The sequence below is a fragment of the Chiloscyllium plagiosum genome, chromosome 11 (genome assembly GCF_004010195.1).
Source record: "Chiloscyllium plagiosum isolate BGI_BamShark_2017 chromosome 11, ASM401019v2, whole genome shotgun sequence".
Lineage (NCBI taxonomy): Eukaryota > Metazoa > Chordata > Chondrichthyes > Orectolobiformes > Hemiscylliidae > Chiloscyllium > Chiloscyllium plagiosum.
Window position 1 is genome coordinate 2,818,169 of NC_057720.1, and position 22,034 is coordinate 2,840,202.

Sequence of the window (22,034 nt, forward strand, 5' to 3'; positions counted from 1 at the left end):
GCAGTTAGGGATGGACAATAAATGCTGGCCAGCCAGGGCCACCCATGTCCCATGAGTAAATCATAAAGAATCATAGAATCCCTACAGTGTGGAAGCAAGCTGTTCAGACCAACAAGTCCACACTGACCCTCCAAAGAGCATCCCACCCAGATCCTTACCTCTACTCTATCCCTGCAACCCTGCACCTCCCTGGGCTAACCCACCTAGCCTGCATATCCCTGGACACTATGGACAATTTCCCAATGATCAATCCAGCTAACCTGCACATCTTTGGACTGTGGGAGGGAACCGGTGCACCCAGAGGAAATCCACGCAAACACGGAGAGAATGTGCAAACTCCAAACAGACAGTCACTCGAGGGTGGGATCGAACCCGGGTCCCTGATGCTGTGAGGCTGCAGTGCTAACCCTTGAGCCACCATGCTGCCCATAATAACAAAAAAAAATTAAATTACCAGAAAGAAATAAAAATTAATGGGAGTTTGTCACATTCTTAAGACCATGAGAGCAACCCATCATGTCTGCTCCACTATTCAGTAAGATCCTGGCTGATCTGATCATCCACAACTCCACTTCCCTTTTTTTCCCCATCTTTTGATTATGTTCTACTTGCCCATGTGTAAGTGAGTACATATAGATCCGACATTTGTTCATCACAAGGATTAAAGGGATGTTAGAATGAGCAGACGATCAGGTGGAGTTAGGTGGAATCAGTGTTCCTGTGGTACATAAACCCTGGCTCAGGTCAGTTTGGTGAATGGCCTGTGATACAGGAAGTTGAAGGGAAGGGGCTGTTGGCCATGGTTTAGGGAGTTGAAAGGAAGTGATATACAGAGGAACCTAGATTATCCGAATGACACGGGCAGGAAGTATTTTGTTCGGATAATCAAATGTTCCAATAATCAAACGTTCCGATAATTGAATGTCCAATAATCGAACGTTCGGATAACGCAGTTAGTCAAGCATCGGGACCTTGTGATCTTGTTTGGATCATCCGAAATTTGGGTAATCGGTGTTCGGATGATCAAAGTTCCTCTGTAGTAGGCAGACGGAGAGAGAGAAAGAGAGAGAAGCAAGCACACAGAAAGCTGGAGAAACTCAGCAGGTCTGGCAGCATCTGTGGAGAGAGAAACAGAATGAAGATTTCGACTCTAGTGACCCTTCTTCAGAACCTGTTGTAAACTCTGCTGCCAGACCTACTGATTGTGTCCAGCAATTTCTGGTTTTGTTTTGGATCTCCAGCATCCACAGTTGTCGGTTTTATTTGGATGGTCAGTTGTTGGTTCTATTTGGAGGGTCAGTTGTCGGTTTTATTTGGATGGTCAGTTGTTGGTTCTATTTGGATGGTCAGTTGTCAGTTTTATTTGGAGGGTCAGTTGTTGATTGTATTTGGTGGGTCAGTTGTTGGTTCTATTTGGTGGGTCAGTTGAGCTGGTTCAAAGTGCTGCTGACACTGAGGGGATGGAGGTATCCCACTCCAACACGCTGACACTTCTCACAAAGCATCATAGTCACAGAGAAACACAGAAAGCAGGAGCAGGTCATTTGGCTCTCATGCCTGCTGTCCCATTCATGAAGATCACAGCTGATCCTCTCTCTCAATGCTATATTCCTGTTTCCTCTCCAGGCCTCTTGATAAAATTTGGAAGTGTTCTCAATCTCTTTCTTGAATATACTCAGTCTGTCAGCCTCCACACCTTCCTGTGAGTCTGTTGGCTGGTTGCCAATTTGACTCCCCCTTATGCCCCCACCCTAGAAATTCAATCAGTGCTGGTCATTGGAGTTCAGTCTGAGCTTGGAACACTAGAGTGATGCTCTCACAAGAGAATCAAGGAATCCTTTCCTCACAGGATGTGGGAAGTACTGGTCAGGACAGCATTTGATATTCATTTCTAATTGCCCTTGAACTGAATGGCTGTCTTGATCATTTTAGAATCACATGTAGGCCAGACTGGGTAAGGATGGAGGATTTCTTTCCCTAAAGGACATTACTGAACCAGATGGATCTTGGTGACAATCTAACCAATACTGAGATGAGTTTTACATTCTAGATTTGTTAAATGAATTTAAATTCCATCAGCTATGGAGGTCATGATTTAAGCCCACAACATTGGCATGTTCCTTTGGGTTACTAGGCCTGTGACATTACCATTACTCCCCTATTTCCCCAACACAAATGTGCTTAAAATGTGGAATTTCCACTGGTAGACAGTTAGCAATGTCCTTTTTTGTTATTCACACGTGGGACATGGGTGTCACTGACTGGGCGAGTCTTTATTGCCTGTCCCCAGTTGGACCTTAAGAAGGTGGGGTCTGCTGCTTTCTTCATCCTTTGTAGTCCAATGTTAAGAATTGAAATTGAAGATTGTTTGAATTTTGATAGTCTTGGGTATTGAGGGATACCGAGCCAAGGTGGAAGGATAGAATTAAGAGCATTGAATAGCAGAACAGACTTGAGGGGCTGAATAGCCTCTGTTTGATATAAATTTGATGTAATTGTTTTTAGCTGTTGAAAGTCTTGTTTACTTCTGGCAAACAATAAATCAATTTGTTTTAGGGAAGACCTGGTCGGAAAGGATACCCCGGAGTGCTTGGATTAGACGGAATTAAGGTAATCGTTACATTCTTTCATTGCAAAAATCATTCTTACGTTGGGCACACAGTGCTACAGTTCCCTGTCAGTCAGGAAACCATTGTTGTTCCATCGACAGCTGGAAAGAATTATTCCTTTCAAATTACATGTGACATGTTTACATCACTAATAATAAATATTTTCCATCCTTCCTCTGATCATACAGGGAGAGCAGGGAGATTTGGGAAACATTGGGAAGATTGGAGAACAGGTAGGTTTGAGTCTTTGCCACATCCAATTGATTTTAAGCATCAAGAAGGAGATGTGTGTTTAGATCTGGCATTAACTTCGCCTTTACAATGTTAGGTCGATATCAGAACTGATGGTAGTTCTTTTGGTGAGACACTGGGGACTCATCTGGAACCAGTGCTTTGTAAGTTCAATTGAAATGATGACAATGAGCATGTTGTTCTGTCCATACACAGGTGAGGCTGAGGGGTGACCTTATAGAGGTTTATAAAATCATGAGGGGCATGGATAGGATAAATAGACGAAGTCTTTTCCCTGGGGTGGGGGAGTCCAGAACGAGAGGGCATAGGTTTAGGATGAGAGGAGAAAGATTTAAAAGGGACCTAAGGGACAACTTTTTCACGCAGAGGGTGGTGCGTGTATGGAATGAGCTGCCAGAGGAAGTGGTGGAGGCTGGTACAATTGCGACATTTAAAAGGCATCTGGATGGATATATGATAGGAAGGGTTTGGAGGGATATGGGCCAATTGCTGGCTAATGGGATTAGATTGAGTGAGTATATCTGGTCGGCATGGATGAGTTGGACCGAAAGGTCTATTTCCACGTTGTACATCTCTATGACTCTTAGTGTTCGGTTGTCAATTGCATTATTAATGTTACAAAACGTTTGTTGCCAAAGTTTCTGTCTTGAATTCATCAGGACGAGTACAAAAATACCAAGTTGCAAACATTCAGAACAATTTACACTTCAGGAGTAAAGAATTGGCGAGTTTTGAGAAGATTTGTAGCTCAAGTTGAGGTTCTGGATGTCGGTTTGCTCACTGAGCTGGAAGCTTCATTTTCAGATGTTTCACCAGCATACTAGGTAACATCTTCAGTGAGCCTCCGGACAAAGCACTGCTGATGATTCCTGCTTTCTATTTATAATGTTTGGGTTTCTTTGCATTGGTGATGTCATTTCCTGTGGTCACCCAGACCTCTCTGTACATCAATTCTCCCCGGGGCTTTTCCATTTACTGTATAGTTCGCTCGTGAATTGGAATTTTCAAAATGTATCACCTCGCATTTGCTTGGATTGAACTCCTCGCATTTCTCTGCCCAACTCTCCAGTCTATCTATATTCTGCTGCATTCTCTGACAATCCCCTTCACTATCTGCCACTCCACTAATCTTAGTGTCAACTGCAAACTTGCTAATCAGACCACCGATACCTTCCTGCAAATCATTTATATATATATCCTGAACAACAGTGGTCCTAACACGGATCTCTGTGGGACACCACTGGTCACAGGTCTCCATTTTGAGAAACTCCCTTCCACTACTACTCTCTGTCTCCTGTTGCCCAGCCAGTTCTCTATCCATCTAGTGAGTACACCCTGGCCCCATGTGACTTCACTTTCTCCATCATGCAAACATTCAGAACAATTTACACTTCAGGAGTAAAGAATTGGCGAGTTTTGAGAAGATTTGTAGCTCAAGTTGAGGTTCTGGATGTAGGTTTGCTCACTGAGCTGGAAGCTTCATTTTCAGATGTTTCACCAGCATACTAGGTAACATCTTCAGTGAGCCTCCGGACAAAGCACTGCTGATGATTCCTGCTTTCTATTTATAATGTTTGGGTTTCTTTGCATTGGTGATGTCATTTCCTGTGGTCACCCAGACCTCTCTGTACATCAATTCTCCCCAGGGCTTTTCCATTTACTGTATAGTTCGCTCTTGAATTGGAATTTTCAAAATGTATCACCTCGCATTTGCTTGGATTGAACTCCATCTGGCATTTCTCTGCCCAACTCTCCAGTCTATCTATATTCTGCTGCATTCTCTGACAGTCCCCTTCACTATCTGCCACTCCACTAATCTTAGTGTCAACTGCAAACTTGCTAATCAGACCACCGATACCTTCCTGCAAATCATTTATATATATATCCCAAACAACAGTGGTCCTAACACGGATCCCTGTGGGACACCACTGGTCACAGGTCTCCATTTTGAGAAACTCCCTTCCACTACTACTCTCTGTCTCCTGTTGCCCAGCCAGTTCTCTATCCATCTAGTGAGTACACCCTGGCCCCATGTGACTTCACTTTCTCCATCAGCCTACCATGGGGAACCTTATCAAACACCTTACTAAGGTCCATGTATATGCCATCTATAGCCCTTCCCCCATTAATCAACTTTGTCACCTCCATGAAGAATTCTATTAGGTTTGTAAAACCTTTCGGTCCAACTCATCCATGCCGACCAGATATACTCACCCAAAAACCATACTGCCCATTGCTGATAAGCCCATTTTCTTCCAAATGGGTATAGATCTTATCCCTCAGTATCTTCTCCAACAGCTTCCCTACCACTGACATCAGGCTCACTGGTCTATAATTACCTGGGCTATCCCTACTACCCTTCTTGAACAAGGGGACAACATTAGCAATTCTCCAGTCCTCTGGGACCTCCCCCATGTTTAAGGATGCTGCAATGATATCTGTTAAAGCTCCAGCTATTTCCTCTCTCGCTTCCCTCAGTAACCTGGGATAGATCCCATCCGGACCTGGGGACTTGTCCACCTTAATGCCTTTTAGAATACCCAAAACTTCCTCTCTCCTTATGCTGACCTGACTGAGAGTAACCTAACCTCAACATCCGCCATGTCCCTCTCCTCAGTGAATACCGATGCAAAGTACTCATTAAGAATCTCACCCGTTTTCTCTGACTCCACGCATAACTTTCCTCCTTTGTCCTTTCTCTAGTTACTTTCTTGTTCTTTATATATGAAAAAAAAAGGCTTTGTGATTTTGCTTAACCTTGTCTGCTAAATATATCTCTTGACCCCTTTCAGCCCTCTTAATTCCTCATTTCAGATTGGTCTTACTTTCCCGATAGTCTTCCAAAGCTTTGTCCATCTTCAGTCGTCTGAATCTTATTTACACATCTTTTTCCTCTTAGCTAGTCTCACAATTTCACCTGTCATCCATGGTTCCCTCATCTTGCCATTTTAATCCCTCATTTTCACAGGAACATACCTCTCCTAAACTCTAATCAACCTCCCTTTAAAAGCCTCCCAAATATTGAATGTGGGTTTCCCTTCAAACAGCTGCTCCCAATCCACATTCCCCAGCTCCTGCCGAATTGTGGTATAGCTGGCCTTCCCCCAGTTTAGCTCTTCCTTTAGATCCATTCTCATCTTTGTCTGTGAGTATTCTAAAACTTACAGAATTGTGATCACTGTTCCCAAAGTAATCCCCTACTGAAACTTCAGTCGCCTGGCTGGGCTCATTCCCCAATACCAGATCCAGTGTGGCCCCTTTCCGAGTTTTACAAACTGCTCGAGAAAACCCTCCTGGATGCTCCTTACAAATTCTGCTCCATCCAGGCCTCTAATAATGTGAATCCCAGTCAATATTGGGAAAATTAAAATCTATCACCACCCTGTTGCTCGTCCATCTTTCCATGATCTGTTTCCATATTTGTACCTCTACCTCACGCTCACTGTTGAGAGGCCTGTTCCAGCAGCTTTCCTATTTCTGAGCTCTGCCCATATTGCCTCACTGCTCAAGTCCTCCATAGTGCCCTCCTTCAGCCCAGCTGTGATATCCTCTCTGACCAGTAATGTAACTCCTCCACCCGTTTTACCTCCCTCTCTATCCTGCCTGAAACATTGCTATCCTGAGATATTTAGCTGCCAATCATGCCCTTCTCTGAAGTCTCAGTAATAGCAATAATATCATACTCCCAGGTACTAATCCAAGTCCTAAGTTCATCTGCCTTACCTACTACACTACTTGCATTAAAACAAATGCACCTTAGACCACCTGCCCCTTTATGTCCATCATCTGATCCCTGCTTACTCTTCCCCTTAGTCACACTGACTTCATTATCTAGTTCCTTACAGGCTTTAGTTACTACCTCTTGACAGTCCACTAACCTCCTCATTTGGTTCCCATCCCCCTGCCACACTAGTTTAAACCCTCCCCAACAGCGTTAGTAAAAGCCCCCCCCCCAAGGACATTGGTTCCAGTCTGGCCCAGGTGGAGACTGTCCAATTTGTAATAGTCCCGCCTTTCCCAGAACCAGTCCCAATGTCCCAAAAATCTGAACCTCTCCCTCCTGCACTATCTCTCAAGCCACACATTCACCCTGAATATTCCGTCGTTCCTACTCTGACTAATGCGTGGCACTGGTAGCAATCCTGAGATTACTACCTCGGAGCTCCTACTTTTTAACTTGGTCCCTAACTCCCTAAATTCTGCTTGTAGGACCTCGTCCCGTTTATTACCTATATCATTGGTATCTATATGCACCATGACAACTGGCTGTTCATCCTCCCCCTTGAGAATTGTTCTGCAGCCAATCCAAGACATCCCCGACCCGTGCACCTGGGAGATAACATCCCATTCGGTAGTCTCATTTTCGACCACAGAGCTGCCTATCTACTCCCTTTACAATTGAATCCCTTACTACTATAGCCCTTCCACTCCGTTTCCTGCCCTTCTGTACAGCAGAGCCAGCCACGGTGCCATGAACCTGGCTACTGCTATTTTTCCCTGGTGAGCCATCTCCCCCAACAGTATCAAAAACGGTATACCTGTTTTGGAGGGAGATGACTGCATGGGACACTTGCACTGCCTTCCTGCTCTTTCTCTGCCTTTTGGTCACCCATTCCCTTTCTCCCTCAGCAATCCTAATCTGCAGTGTGACCAATTCACTAAATGTGTTGCCCACAACCCCCTCAGCATTGCGAATGCTCCAAAGTAAGTCCATCTGCAGCTCCAGAGCCGTCATGCGGTCTAACAAGAGCTGCAGCTGGACACACTTCTGCACATGAAGGAGTCAGGGACATCAGCCACATCCCTGAGCTCCCACATTGAGGAAGAGGAGCATAACACGGGTCTGAGATCGCCTGCCATTTATAATGTTAAATCTAACTTTAGTCTTAGCTTATGTAAATGAAAAAGAAAAGTTTTCACCAATCACTCAATAAAACAATAAAAAAAAACAGGAAATAGAAAAACCTGATCAACTCACCACGGAGTCTCTTTATTTTGGTTAGATGAGGAGAGCGGGTGGGAGACACTGCATGTGTAGTGTCTTGGGTTCAGCAGCTACCCAAATAAAATGGTTTCACTCACCTTCCCAGCAACCCTCTGGTCCTCGCTCTCACCTCTCGACCAATGGACACCCCGACAGGGACTCTAGGCTCCTCCTCGCCAGTTCCAGGGTCTTTCAAAAACAGCCTGATGCCCAAACGTATTCCTTTGGTTTTACAGAGAATGGGTCCCTCAGTGTGAGTGCATTGTCACTTCTATTCATGTTTCAAGCTCAAGTGTTTAGATTTCTTTGTTGTTAGTGTTAGTGTAGCCACGAACACACTCAGGGCTGTATTTGAAGCAATACTCAGGTTCTCCCAAGAGGCTGCTGCCATTATTAATTTTCAAAAGGAGGCAAAAGGGTGGCCAAAATTCCTACTGGTCAATAGAGATGATATATCTGAATATCACAAGACATAAGAGCAGCAGTAGGCCATTCAGGCCATTGAGTCTGCTCTGCTATTCAGTGTGATCATGGCTGATCTGATAACCCTCAACTCCAATTTCCTGCCTTTCCCCCATATCCCTGATTCTCTTCCTGGTTAAACATCTACAATGTGGAGGTGCTGGTCTTGGACTGGGGTGTACAAAGTCAGAAGTCACATGACACATGACACCAGGTTATAACCCAACAGGTTTATATGTAATCACCATGGTGGGCCAGTGGTTAGCACTGCTGCCTCACAGCGCCAAGGAATGGGGTTCAATTCCAGTCTCAGGTGACTGTGCGGAGTTTGCACATTCTCCCCGTGTCTGTGTGGGTTTCCTCCGGGTGCTCCGGTTTCCTCACACTGTCCAAAGATGTGCAGGTTAGGGTGGATTGCCATAATATTCAGGGATGTGTCAGTTAGGTGCATTAGTTAGGGATAAATGTAGAGTAGTAGGGTAAGGGAGCTGGTGACTCTTCAGAGGGTCAGTGTGGATTTGTTGGGCTGAAAGGCCTGTTTCCACATTTTAGGGATGCTCTGGATTCTGTGATAAGCTTTCGGAGCACTGCTCCTTCATCAGTTGAAGTTAAAACGCTGTCTCTCTCAGCGTTGAATATACTTAACAAGCCAGCCTCGACAGCCCTTTGTAGGAAAGAATTCCACTTCCCTCTGAGAGAAGCTGATCCTCCTCATCTCTGTCATAAATTTGTGACCCCTTATTCTGAGATGATGCCCTCTGGTTCCAGATTCTCGTACAAGGGGAAACAGCATTCAACCTGTCAGGTCTCCATCTTTGATGTTTCAGTAGGGGCACCTCTTATTCTTTGAGATTCCAGTGAGTATGTAGCCAACCTACTCAGCCTCTCCTCAGAAGACAGTCCCTCCTTATCTGGAACCAGCCGAGTGAAGCTTCTCTGGGCTGCCTCCAATGTCAGTGCATCTGTCCTGAGATAAAGGCCCCAAAACTGGTCTTGGTATTCCAGCTGTGGTCTGACCAGTGCCTTGTTTAGTTTTAGAAAACCTCTCTACTTCAATACGTTATTCCCTTTCCTGTTACCTGCTAAATGTGGATGTTAACGTTTTGCGATTCCTTGCAAATCTTTGGATGATTTGTGCCACATGGTGTATTTCTGTACTGTAACACCTGCTACGTCACGGTAAAACAGGCCATTCAGCCCAGATGGTCCGGGCTAGTATTTACGCTGCAAACGAGTGTCACCTTAACCCTTGCCACCTCACCCTATCACCAGATCCTTCAATGACTTTCTCCCTCGGGTTGTTAACTAACTTTCCCGACACATATCTCTGCCTGTCCCCTTAATTACTCTGTGTGGAGGTGAGGGCTGCACTCTCATCACTCTCAGTGTAAAGAGGTTGTTCCAGAATTCCCCATTGAGTTTATCACTGCCTCTGTTTTGCTAAAACTCCTGATTTTGGATGCTCCCATTTCTGCATTTTAAAATGTACCCTAGTGTCGATTATTTTACCAATCCACTTTGAAGTGGTTAAGTCATCGTGGACATGTCCTGTGGGAACAGCAGTCCTGTTGCATAACAGACATTTACACACGTTCAGATTGGTAACTTCAGTCCTTCTTTGTATCGTAGTTTTAACATGCAGTGCTTGTAAAACAGAAAAAAAAAGCCATTGGTTAGAACTAAATGATAATCCATTGCTCTTGCACAAGCAGCTCCTGTAGATTTGCTGCTACACTGGAGGGCAATACTCAGTCTGAGAAGAGACTCTAATATATTCAAATAATGCACAGGGCTATGGGGATAAAGCAGGAGATTGGCATTAGGCAATAAAGCTCGCTGCGGGAGCTCAAGCGAGCACAATTGCCCGTTCTGTGCTGTAAGAAATCTAATTCTGTGACCTGAAGAGACCGATCAAATCCACGGGGAGATTTATGGTGCAACCTTTGTGATTTTAACAGAACAAATGAACAGAAACTGTTTCCAATGGCAGCAAGGTACTGACACGAGACGATTAACCCAGGGACCTTGCTAATGTTCTGGAACAAAAACAGAAGTTGCTGAAAAAACTCAGCAGGTCTGGCAGCATCCGTGAAGAGAAATCAGAGTTAATGTTTTGGGTCCAGTGACCCTTCTTCAGATAGACAATAGACAATAGGTGCAGGAGTAGGCCATTCTGCCCTTTGAGCCTGCACCACCATTCATTATGATCATGGCTGATTCATCCTCAATCAGTATCCTGTTCCTGCCTTACCTCCATAACCCTTAATTCCACTATCCTTGAGACCTCTATCCAAGCATTCTTAAACAAATCCAGAGACTGGGCCTCCACTGCCTTCTGGGGCAGAGCATTCCACACACCCACCACTCTCTGGGTGAAGAAGTTTCTCCTCATCTCTGTCCTAAATGGCCTACCCCTTATTTTTAAGCTGTGTCTTCTGGTTCGATACTCACCCATCAGCGGAAACATGCTTCCTGCCTCCAGAGTGTCCAATCCTTTAATAATCTTATACATCTCAATCAGATCCCCTCTCAGTCTTCTAAACTCAAGGATATACAAGCCCAGTCGCTCCAATCTTTCAACATAAGATAGTCCCGCCGTTCCAGGAATTGACCTCGTGAACCTACGCTGCACTCCCTCAATAGCCAGAATGGAGTGCAAGGTGGGTTTTTCAGGCAGAGGGTGGTGAGTGCCTGAGGTGTGCTGCAGGAGGAGGTGGTGGAGGCAGACACAACGGCAGCATTTGACAAGCACCTGGACGATAACATGAATAGCAATGGAATAGAATATAGAACAGAGAACAATACAGCGTAGAACAGGCCCTTCGGCCCTCAATGTTGCACCGACCTGTGAACTATTCTCAGCTTGTCCCCCTACACTATCCAAAATCATCCATGTGCTTATCTAAGGATTGTTTAAATATCCCTAATGTGGCTAAGTTGACTACATTCGCAGGTAGGGCATTCCACGCCTTTACCACTCTCTTTACCGTAAAGAAATAGAAGGATACAGATCCTGTGAATGAAGACAGTTTTAGTATGAAAGGGCAAAAGGTGTCATTGCAGGATTGGAGGGCCAAGGGCTTGTTCCTGTGCTGCATTGTTCTTTAAAAAGTGCAGACTTGGACGTATAAGTGGACATAACATATTGCTGGGGTTGGAAAATTTTCTGTGGGTAAAACTTAAAAGAATCCAAGACACACTAAGGAAATAAATATTCTTGCAGACTTTGTAAAGAAAGAGACGCATTTTGATTTGCATTGTTTACATCTTTGGCCATGCCTCAGAGTTCGATATGTGAAAAAGTTATTTTTATTAAATGGATTGGTTGACCAATTATTCCGCAATCAAGCCAGATTAAAACATTCTGTGGGAAATGGAATTTAGTTTTCTATTCCAAGGGCATCAACCTGTCTCGGGAAACTAAGGTCTGTGTTCCGGGCATATGTCACTTCTGATTATAACCACTGAGACAGTGTATAAAGGCTGAGTTAGCAGTTGCCATTGATGAATAGCAGTAGACTGAGACTGATTGATCCTTTTTTGTTTCTGGAACATTCTCTGTTCTGCTCATTGGTCATTTCTTTGTTCATCTGCTTTTACCATGACCTTCCTGACTATTCTCCAAAGACGATGAATTAACTTCAATCTCAGTCAACTTTAGGCCTTAACTTCCTTCAAATAATTCACCTTCTAACACAGAGTCATACAGTTATACAGCACAGAAATAGACCCTTCGGTCAAACTCATCTGCACCGATCAGACAATGAAATCTAACATAGTCCCATTTGCCAACATTTGGTCGATATCCCTCTAAACCCTTTCTATTCATGTACAAATCTAGATGCCTTTTAAATGTTGTAATTGTACCAGCCTCCACCACTGCCTTTGGTATCTCATTCCATACAGACACCACTCTCTGTGTGAAAACGTTACCCCTCAGCTCCCTTTTAAATCTTTCCCCTCTCACCTCTATTGCCCTCTAGTTTACACACCAGGCACCCTCACCATCTGTTCCCCTCGCTCTCATTTCCCCTCTGTCTACAACATAAAAATCAGCATTTTCCAGCCCCTTTCAATTCTGAACAAGAATTAGATGAGATTCCAGACATTAACTGTTTCTACCTCCACACAACTTTCCTGATCTTCTGACTTCCTCCAGCATACACTGGATGGACTACATTACCCATCCTACCTTTCGAGTCCTGCACTTGTGCAGAGAGGGCTAGCAGCTTTGAGTCAGACAGGTTTGGTCTGCATAGATCTCAACAAGTGCGCACTCGCTCTGCGGCGGGTGGTGGCGAACAGCCAAGAGTTTGAATGTGAGCGTGCAGGAGCCACTTAACAGTGGTCACGAGGTGCAGCTGGAATTGGGGGCATGCACCTATAAATACCAAGCTCGTGAGAAGGGGGCTGGGTTTATGGACCAATAGACCCATCAATTGAGTAGTATAAATGGCATATTCCTCCTAGGATCTTTCTTCCTTTGTGGAATGAACTGATCCTGCATCCTCTGCATTATACACAGAAATATCCACCATTGTTCCTCCATTGTCATCCCTGCTAAGGTATTGCACCATTGAACTTTGGCCAGCTCCTCCCTCATAGCTCCATAGTTCCCTTTATTCAACTGAAATATTGTCACTTCCAATTGTACCCTCTCCCTCTCAAATTGCAGATTGAAGCTTATTGTATTGTGGTCACTACCTCATAATGGCTCCTTCACTTCGAGGTCCCTGATCAATTCTGGTTCGTTGCACAATACCAGATCCAGAATTGCCTTCTCCCTGCTAGGCTCCAGCACCAGCTGTTCTAAGAATCCATCTCGGAGGCACTGCACAAAATCTCTTTCTTGAGGTCTAATACAATCCTGATTCTCCCAGTCTACCTGCATGTTGAAATCCCCCATAACAACTGCAGTAACATCTTTGCGACAGGCCAATTTCAGCTCCTTATTCAACTTACACCCTACATCCATACTACTATTTGGGGGCTTGTAGATAACTCCTAAGAGGGTCTTTCTACCCTTAGAATTTCTCAGCTCTATCCACACTGAACTCTATATCCCCTGAATCTAGGTTCCCCCCGCATAAGGGACTGAATATCATCCCTTACCAACAGGGCCACCCCACCCTCTGCCTGTCAGTCTGTCCTTACGATAGCACGTATAGCAAAAAAATGGTTAAGACTAAAATTGGGCCCTTGAAGACAGAAATAGGGGAATATATTACGGGGATCAAAGAAATGGCAGAAGAATTGAATTGGTACTTCAGATCTGTGTTCACTGGGGAAGACACAAGCAATCTCCCTGAGGTAACAGTGGCTGAAGGACCTGAACTGAAGAGAATTTATATTTGCCAGGAATTGGTGTTGGAGAGACTGTTAGGTCTGAAGGCTGATAAGTCCCCGGGGCCTGATGGTCAACATCCCAGGGTACTGAAGGAGGTGGCTCCAGAAATCGTGGATGCCTTGATGATTATTTTCCGGAGTTCGATAGATTCGGGATCATTTCCTGCGGATTGTAGGGTGGATAATGTTGTACCACCTTTTAAGAAAGGTGGGAGAGAGAAGATAGGAAATTATAGACCAGTTAGTCTGACCTCAGTGGTGGGAAAGATGCTGGAGTCTATTATAAAGGATGAAATTACGACACATCTGGATAGTAGTAACAGGATAGGTCAGAGCCAGCATGGATTTATGAAGGGGAAATCATGCTTGACTAATCTTCTGGAATTTTTTGAGGATGTAACTCTGTGCCATCTATGGAATAACTTTGCAATTGGTATGGGTTACACAAAGAGCATCATACAGCCTAGAGTCTGAGGATAATAGAGGAACAGTCAGTTCAAACTACTCAGATATTGCATACAGGATAACACAGAGATTGGAGTGTAAAATATTTTAAATAAATTTTGTGAAGATTACACATAAATGTTGAAAAAATTCACAAGAAATGAAGTGTTTTGCTTCGCTCAATTCCCTCTGGTCAGTTCATTTGTGATTGGATCTGTGCATGGTGTAAACCAGTAATGCAGATAATGAAGGTAAGCATGCAGGTACAGCAGGTAGTGAAGAAGGTTAAATAGCACGCTGGCTTCATAACAAGAGGGATTGAGTATAGAAGCAAAGAGGTTCTTGTGCAGCTGTACAGGGCCCTGGTGAGACCACACCTGGAGTACTGTGTGCAGTTCTGGTCTCCAAATTTGAGAAAAGACATTCTGGCTATTGAGGGAGTGCAGCGTAGGTTCACGAGGTCAATTCCTGGAATGGCGGGACTACGTTACGCTGAAAGACTGGGCTTGTATACCCTTGAGTTTAAGAAGACTGAGAGGGATCTGATTGAGATGTATAAGATTATTAAAGGATTGGACACTCTGGAGGCAGGAAATATGTTTCCGCTGATGGGTGAGTCTCGAACCAGAGGACACAGCTTAAAAATAAGGGGTAGATCATTTAGGAGAGAGATGAGGAGAAACTTCTTCACCCAGAGAGTGGTGGCTGTGTGGAATGCTCTGCCCCAGAGGGCAGTGGAAGCCCAGTCTCTGGATTCATTTAAGAAAGAGTTAGATAGAGCTCTCAAGGATTGTGGAATCAAGGGTTATGGAAATAAGGCAGGAACTGGATACTGATTAAGGATGATCAGTCATGATCACATTGAATGGTAGTGCAGGCTCAAAGGGCAGAATGGGGTAAAAACAATGACTGCAGATGCTGGAAACCAGATTCTGGATCAGTGGTGCTGGAAGAGCACAGCAATTCAGGCAGCAACCTGTCCTCGGATGCTGCCTGAATTGCTGTGCTCTTCCAGCACCACTGATCCAGAATCAAAGGGCAGAATGGTCTACTCCTGCACCTGTTGTCTATTGTCTATTGAATATTCATTTCCCAGGCCCTGTCCACTTGAAGCCATGTCTCAGTTATCCCCACAATATCGTATCTGCCAATTTCCAAAAGAGCCTCAAGCTCATCCATCTTATTTCTAATACTTCGTGCATTAATATATAGTATTTTTAATTTGTTACTGCCCTCACCCTTCCTATCAACCCCTATTTCACTCAACCTTACAGCATGATCCCTTTTTGAGTTTTCTGCTTCATTGATACCGTTGTCTTTCTTGACTTCCCTTGTTCTAACTTTCCTTTCGATTTCCTTCTTAAACATCCAGTTTGTTCCCTCAGCGCTCCGAAAGCTTGTGATTTCAAATAAACCTGTCAGACCATAACCTGGTGTCATGTGATTTCTGACTTCGTCCACCCCATTCCAACACAGGCACTTCCACATCATGAACAATACAGGGCCTTGGTGAGGCCACCCCGGAATATTGTGTTCCCCGTTCGGCTCCTTATCTAAAGAATGATGTTCTTACTGTTGAGGAAGTGCAATGGAGGTTTCTCAGACTGATTCTGGGGATGGCAGGACTGACCTACAAGGCAAGATTGAGTCAGTTAGGATTGTATTCACTGGAGTTCAGCGGAATGAGGAGGGAACTCATAGAGACTTATAAATCGAATGAAGAAATTCTACTTCACTGATTGGTTTAGTTCTGGAGTCAAAGGGTTAAAATCCCACAATATTAATTTTATTGGAGATATCTTCAGGAAGCCAAAGAATTTGGTTTCTTATGACATGCAGGTTTAAAAGCCCCCCATTATGTTCAGACCTTTCGAATAATCTGGGACGGAGATGGATCATATTTGATGTCATCCAGTCAGGCTAGCACACTCTTAAAGGGTTTCACTGAAACCTTTTTGGATTTAAACTTTGACAAAAAGCTTATGCTGACAATGTGGTTTTCATTTTCCTTCGGTTTAGCAAACCATGAGTAATATTTTCTAAAATGTTTCTCAATCGGGTTAAAGCACTGGCCTCTTTATCTTGATCTGATTTCAACCAGTATGATCTGACAACAATGTGTTTTCTGATGATTAAGTCACTCAGTCCTGGATTCAGCGAGTGTGTTTCCACATCACATTAAATGGCCAGAATTTGCTCATTGTGTTTCTGGAGGTCAAGGGTGGGTTGATGCCAGTAGCTGAAACATCAGACTGCTGCAAGGAGTTGCCACTCTCTTTTTGGATCCATGCACATCCCGCAGAAGCAGGAGGGGGCCAGTGACTAGTTTTCACTGGACGAGGTCATTCAGGGACATGGAAGCAAGGCTTGTCTGGTCACCAACCATGGTCGTATTGAATGGCAGAGCAGGTTAAAGAGGCTGAATGGCCTCCTCCTGCCTCAAGGTAATGATTTTGAAAGGATTCAAGAAAGCTGTCTTGCAGCCTAATGGTGTTCTGTGTCTGTCTCTTTCCAGGGTCCTGTTGGCCTGCCCGGTCCTAGAGGCCCCACAGGAATAGTTGGCGAGAAGGTAAGTCCTAACATGACACTCTTCTTCGACTGAGACCATTCCGATTTCTCTGAAAAGGAGTGTGCTTTTGTTTCCAATGCTTTAAGATGTTTCCAGCTGTTTCCTGCTATCCCAGGGATGAGCGTTGTGATAGAGCCTTGGACTAGACCTTACTATAGCAGGTCAGTCTGCCTGATAACTGGATTGCAATGCAGAGTGATACCAATATCATGGCTTCAGCTGAGGTTACTGTGATGGAGCCATTCACCTTAAACATAGTGAAACCACCATCTCTGTCTAGTGAGAGAGCAGCTCTATGATCTGATAAGACCGTGGTGATTTTACCTTCATGATATCAGATCAGGCATTGGTTAGACATCCTGCCTCATCCCACTCTAACCAGGATCAGGGTCAGGGAGAGAAATCATGAGATTTTTCTATTCCAATGATGCTTACTCTCCCCCTGGTCAAACCCTCCCCTTTACATTCTTTGGCTGCTCCAAACTGGGGGCCAGTCCCAGTGGAGGTAAATTGTTTTATACAGATTCAACAAATTCTCTTGCTATTATTTGTAAACCCATTGTCCAAAACACCATCAGAGACCGAATATGGGCACAGCTGAAAGATTTTGACCAGGTAATTACTGCTGTTTATTTTTTAAATGCACCTCAGATCTCAATCTGAAACTTAAATTTAACAATTGTCACTACTCATTATAATCGTGCCCACCATAATTGTCACCATAATTTCAAAGTTTCTGGCTCCCATTTGGCTGAACATTACTCCTGTTGCCAAGGTTGAAACCACTCTTCCTTCTTTGAAGTCTCTATCTATCTCTTCCCCAATCCCTGAAGCTTCTCTCTCTCTCCCACACCCTTACATCCTTCCCTCCCTCTCTTCTACACTCCTATATCCTCTCTCTGCCTCGCTCTTGGCCCCATTGCATCCTCCCTACCTCTCCCTCTCCTCTTCTACCCTATTAAAGTTTACTCCAATCTCCCAACTCGCTTGAAGCCTCCCTTCAGCCCCCTAGCAGTCTCCATCTCCGCCCTGCTGTAGCCTCCCAGTCCCTCTCCACCCATCTTGTAATCTCCTTCTCTATCCTATCCACCTTGCAACGCATCCCTCCAATGCTGCCCTCTGATGCTGATGCTGCAGGTTGTTTCTGTATGAAATATCGAGAAGTTTATATCTGCTTCCTCAGGTCATTGCTGATAGACAATCAGAGAGATGTACTGAAGTTAGTTGATCTATTTGTAGAGTAAGAGAATAACAGCTGATAACTGTATAACAGCAAAAAACTGTGGATGCTGGAAATCAGAAACAAGCAGAAAATGCTGGAGAAAGTCAGCAGGTCTGGTAGTATGTGTGGGGAGATAACTAAGTTAACTTTCAGGTCTTGTATGAATTTGCTTCAGGACAAAGTTCTGAAGAGAACTAATATTTATATAGCCCTTAACAGAATAAAATATCCCAAGGCATGAGGCAGAAGTGATTAATCAGCTAAATCTAACACCAAGCCTGAGATATTGAAGCAGGTGGCCAAAGAGGTAATGTTTTATGGAGTGTCTTCAGGAGAGAAGGAGGGGTGAAAGATTCAAAGAGGTTTCAGGAGCAAGTTCCAGACTGAAAGTGTGATCACCAATAGTGATGACAATTGAGGAATCACAATAGGCCAGGACTGGAGGAACACCGAAATCGTGTGGGTCTGTGGGTTTGGAGGAAGTTACGGAGATAGGGAGACAGCGAGGGGGTGAGACAATGATGGGATTTGAATCATAAGGAGAGTTTTAAATTCCTGTCTTACCACACTCGGAGCAGGTAAATCAATGAGCTCCCAGCAGAGTTTAATTCCCACAGTCATGAGGCAGCACAGAGATCTATTCTGGAACTGGAAATATAACTTGGACAGACATCTTTCAAATTCTAAATAATCGCTGTAACTCCACCAGGTGTATGATACCTGCCCTGCCTGAAGGAGAAGGTTACCTCACTGCTGTGACCTGTCAATAACATTAACAAACAAGGTCCACAGGAAACACATTTATGTGTTTGGTGTCATAATGATGATCACAGAAGGAACTGAGACCGAGAGTAAATCAATATGAAGAACCTGTTTATTTACAGTGTGGAAACAGGCCCTTCGGCCCAACAAGTCCACACCGACCTACCGAAGCACAACCCACCCAGACCCATACCCCTACATTTACCCCTTCACCTAACACTACGGGCAATTTAGCCTGGCCAATTCACCTAACATGCACATTTTTGGACTGTGGGAGGAAACCGGAGCAGATTAGATTAGATTAGATTATATTACAGTGTGGAAACAGGCCCTTCGGCCCAACATGTCCACACCGACCCGCCGAAGCGAAACCCCTGACCTTCTTTAGACTGTGGGAGGAAACCGGAGCACCCGGAGGAAACCCACGCAGACACGGGGAGAATGTGCAAACTCCACACAGACAGTTGCCCGAGGCTGGAATTGAACCCGGGTCTCTGGCGCTGTGAGGCAGCAGTGCTAACCACTGTACCACTGTGCTGCCCATGTTAACAAAAACAACTTGCATGTATATAGCACCTTTCATGGCTTCATAATGTCCCAAAATGCCATATAGCCAATGACGGACCTCTTTGAAGTATTGTCACTTGTTTGTTTGTGCAGCGTTCATCTTTTGATATGATCCCAATTGAAAAGTAAGTTTTAAGAATAAAGATGTCTTACTACATGTGGCATCACGGGGTATTGCTGAGGCCACACTTATAGACTCATCAAGATGTACAGCACGGAAACAGACCCTTCGGTCAAACTCGTCAATGCTGACCAGATATCCCAACCCAATCTAGTCCTATTTGCCAGCATTTGGCCCATATCCCTCCAAACCCTTCCTATTCATATACCCATCCAGATGCCTTTTAAATGCTGTAATTATACCAGCCTCCACCACATCCTCTGGCAACTCATTCCATATACGCACCACTCTCTTTGTAAAAACGTTGCCCCTTAGGTCCCTTTTATATCTTTCCCCTCTCACCTTAAACCTATGCCTCTCTAGTTCTGGACTCACCCACCCCAGGGAAAACACATTGTCTATTTATCCTATCCATGCCCCTCATGATTTTATAAACCTCTATAAGGTCACCCCTCAGCCTCTGACATTCAAGGGAAAACAGCCCCAGCCTATTCTCCCTCTCCTTACAGCTCAAACTTTCCAATTCTAGCAACATCCTTATAAATCTTTTCTGAACCCCTTTTAGTTTCACAATATCCTTCATAAAGCAGGGAGACCAGAATTGCACGCAGTGTTCCAATAGTGGCCTCAACAATGTTTTGTACAGCCACAACATGACCTCCCAACTGCCATACCCAATCATAGAATCATAGAAACTTTACAGTCTGGAAGCAGGCTATTTGGCCCATCGAGTCCAACCAATCCTCTGAAGAGCATCCCACATAGACTCACCCCCCGATCTCTGTAACCCTACATTCCCCATGGCTAACCCAACTAGCCTGCACACTATAGGCAAAAGTGAGGACTGCAGATGCTGAAGATCAGAGTCAAGATTAGTGTGGTGCTGGAAAAGCACAGCAGGTCATGCAGCATCCGAGGAGTAGGAAAATAAATGTTTCGGGCAAAAGCCCTTCATCATTCCTGAAGGGGTGAATGTGCAAACTCCACATGGACAGTTGCCCGAGGCTGGAATCAAACCTGGGTCCGTGGGGCTGTGAGGCAGCTGTGCTAACCACTGAGCCACCATGCCAATAAAACACTGATCAATAAAGGAAAGCATACCAAATGCCTTCTTCACTATCCCATCTACCTGCAACTCCACTTTTAAGGAACTATGAACCTGCATCCCAAGGTCTCTTTGTTCAGCACCACTCCCCAGAACCTTACCATTAAGTGTATAAGTCCTGCCCTGATTTGTCCTGCAGGACTGCGTGTAGTTTTTGTGTCTTTAGAAGGCTAATGGAATGCATCACAGAAGGATTTGCATACAAGAATACTTGTTTCAGTTAAATAGGAGTTTGATTAGAACTGGTGTATTGTGTACAGTTCTGGTCTCATTATCTCAGGACAGATATGATTGCCATTGCGTGAGTGTAGTGAAGGTTTGCCAGACTGGTGCCCGGGATGGTTGGACTGTTCTATGCAGAGAGATTGGACAAACTGGACCTGTATTCTGTAGAGTTTGGAAGAATGAAAGGTAACCTCATTGAAACTAACAAAATACTGACAGGGATAGATAGGATTGATGCAGGTAAGATGTTTCTCCTGGTTGGAATGTCTAAACCCAGGGGCCTGTGTTTAAAAACTTGGTGCCACTTGGTCTGTAATGAAGATAATTTTTTTTAAATTGCAGAGGGCTGTGAATCTTTAGAATTGCCTACCCCATACAGCTATGGAAACTCAGTCTTCCAGGATGTTCAGTATATAGATTGATGGATTCCACATTCCCAGTGGTACAGGGTTATGGAGTTGGAGTAGGTAAAAGTCATTGTAACAGTCAAATCAGCCCATCATTCTAATAATAGCAGGGAAGCTTCAATGGGCAGAATGGCCTACCTGATTATCAGAAGGGCTTTGGTTTGCTCAGTTGGCTGGATGGCAGTGTACAGTGCACATCAACCCTCTGAGGAGTAACCCACCCAGACCCATTCCCCTATCCTATATTTACCCCTGACTAACACACCTAACACTATGGGCAATTTAGAATGGCCAATTCACCTAACCTGCACATCTTTGGACTGTGGGAGGAAACCGGAGCACCCGGAGGAAACCCGCACAGACGTGGGGAGAATGTGCAAACTCCACTTAGGCGGTCACCCAATGCGGGAATCGAACCCGGGTTCTTGGAGCTGTGAGGCAGCAGTGCTAGCCACTGAGCCACCGTGCCACCCACAATTCCCTCCACTGACTGAGGTTACTGTGAAAATCCTGTGTTCTCAGCTTTGAGCCCAGCCCTGGCCCGAGGCATGGTGACCCTCAGGTTAAACTCACTACCAGGTCGTCTCCCTCTTTAATGAGTCACTCTGGGACTCTGGCAGCTTTTCAGTGGGTGAATGTGTTTGATGGGCTAAATGGCCTCCTCATGTTATTCCGTTCCATCAGTGGCTTGGTGAAAGGTTGGGAAGATTTTGAGTGTTTGTAATGATCTTCTGTCTGTTGAGCATTGCTTGACTCTGTGACTTATGTGTTTTTTTTAATTCAGGGAGACCGTGGTGAACCAGGTCCTCTAGGACCTCCTGGAGAGAAAGGATCCATGGTAAGTCATAGAACATAGAACAGTACAGCACAGAACAGGCCCTTCGGCCCACGATGTTGTGCCGAACATTTGTCCTAGCTTAAGCACCCATCCATGTACCTATCCAATTGCCGCTTAAAGT

The 22,034-nt window shown here is 44.7% G+C and overlaps 1 protein-coding gene across 3 annotated transcripts in view; it reads left to right on the forward strand.

Moving 5' to 3' along the window:
* LOC122554101 (collagen alpha-1(XXIV) chain) overlaps positions 1-22,034 on the forward strand; it is a 461,503-nt gene that overhangs the window by 287,752 nt on the left and 151,717 nt on the right. For all 3 annotated transcript variants that reach the window (XM_043698575.1, XM_043698576.1, XM_043698577.1), the window contains 4 exons: positions 2,557-2,610; positions 2,798-2,842; positions 16,613-16,666; positions 21,860-21,913. In XM_043698575.1, coding sequence (XP_043554510.1) covers positions 2,557-2,610; positions 2,798-2,842; positions 16,613-16,666; positions 21,860-21,913 — 207 coding nt within the window. The remainder of the gene's footprint in view (positions 1-2,556; positions 2,611-2,797; positions 2,843-16,612; positions 16,667-21,859; positions 21,914-22,034) is intronic.